The 1,245-nt window shown below is 47.9% G+C and overlaps 1 protein-coding gene across 1 annotated transcript; it reads right to left on the bottom strand.

The window, feature by feature from the left end:
• Positions 1 to 277: 277 nt before the first annotated feature.
• CETN1 (centrin 1) lies at positions 278 to 906 on the bottom strand. Its single transcript, XM_040974026.1, has one exon. The coding sequence runs from the start codon at positions 862 to 864 to the stop codon at positions 340 to 342; it is 525 nt and encodes a 174-aa protein (XP_040829960.1). The 5' UTR covers positions 865 to 906; the 3' UTR covers positions 278 to 339.
• Positions 907 to 1,245: the final 339 nt, after the last annotated feature.

Here is a 1,245-nt window from a genome sequence, read left to right as displayed (position 1 = left end):
AGGTTGTGTTAATGTGGTATTATGGATAAAACCTTCATTGATCTTTTCAAGAAAAGATACACAACTTAGAATGTATTTGATTTTGTTTTATAACTGTTTAAGGTCTTAGATTCATAAGTACTCAACATTGTTAGCTTCACCTTTTAAATTACACTTGGTTGGATTAGCGTTAAATTTCTTTTTTTATTCAGTAGCCCAGGCATACGTATTGGTCCTACATTGCTCACAACAGATAACTTACAAAGAATGATACATGTGTGAGGGAGCCAGAAAGACACTCACTGTCTTCTAAGTTAAAGTCTCATAGAACTGGGTGAGTGGCTTCGTGGGCCACCGCTGTTAATAGAGGCTGGTCTTCTTCATGATCTTAAGGAACTCCTCTTCATTCACTTCGCCGTCTCCATCCCGATCTGCTTCGTCGATCATTTCCTGCAGCTCCTCATCCGTGAGGTTCTCCCCCAGCTCGTTGGCCACACGCTTGAGGTTTTTGAAAGATATCTTCCCTGTCTCGTCGTCATCAAAGAGCCGGAATGCCTTCAGGATTTCTTCTTTGGTGTCCTTCTCGGCCATCTTCTGAGTCATCACGGCCAGGAAGTCATTGAAGCTGATCTTTCCCGTGCCCTCCTTGTCTACCTCTGAGATCATTTTCTTGATCTCTTCTTTCTTGGGTTCGAAGCCCAACGCCCTCATGGCCACCTTCAGCTCCTTCACGTCGATGGTGCCGCTTCCGTCAGCATCGAAGAGGTCAAACGCCTCTCGAACTTCTTGCTTCTGCTCTTCAGTGAGTTCGGGCTTCGGACACGACTTTTTCCTCTGGCTGGTGGAGGCAGGGTTTGGCTTCTTGAAGCTGGCCGCCATTCTCATCTGGCAGTTGATAAGCTAACCCCGCCCACAATGTTGATACCACTGCGCCTGCGCGCGAGTGTCCCTACCTGGAGGGCGCAGGACTGCCCATCATCGCTCATCCCCAAAGACAAAGTTTTCTAGGGCACCAGCCCAGCGAGGCCCGTCTGGCTACGACCACTGCACCTGCAAGATATTATTTACATTGCCATCCACAGTTCCCTGGGCTTATTAACCAATTTCCACGAGTTGATAACTGAGCTGGCCAGAACTGCCCAGAGCACAGTTCTTTTCCGTAATTCGTGGATGTTTGCTGGCCGCCATGGGCTATTGGTCAGCATCCCTCAGACTGGTAAGGTTCATCTAGAAGGACTTCCTCTTCTCTCCTCTTCCATACTGATC

This window comes from Ochotona curzoniae, unplaced genomic scaffold (assembly GCF_017591425.1).
Source record: "Ochotona curzoniae isolate NIBS_2020 unplaced genomic scaffold, NIBS_Ocur_1.0 contig_2364, whole genome shotgun sequence".
NCBI lineage: Eukaryota > Metazoa > Chordata > Mammalia > Lagomorpha > Ochotonidae > Ochotona > Ochotona curzoniae.
The sequence above is the reverse complement of the archived record's forward strand: the minus strand, read 5'-3'. Positions and strand labels throughout refer to the sequence as shown.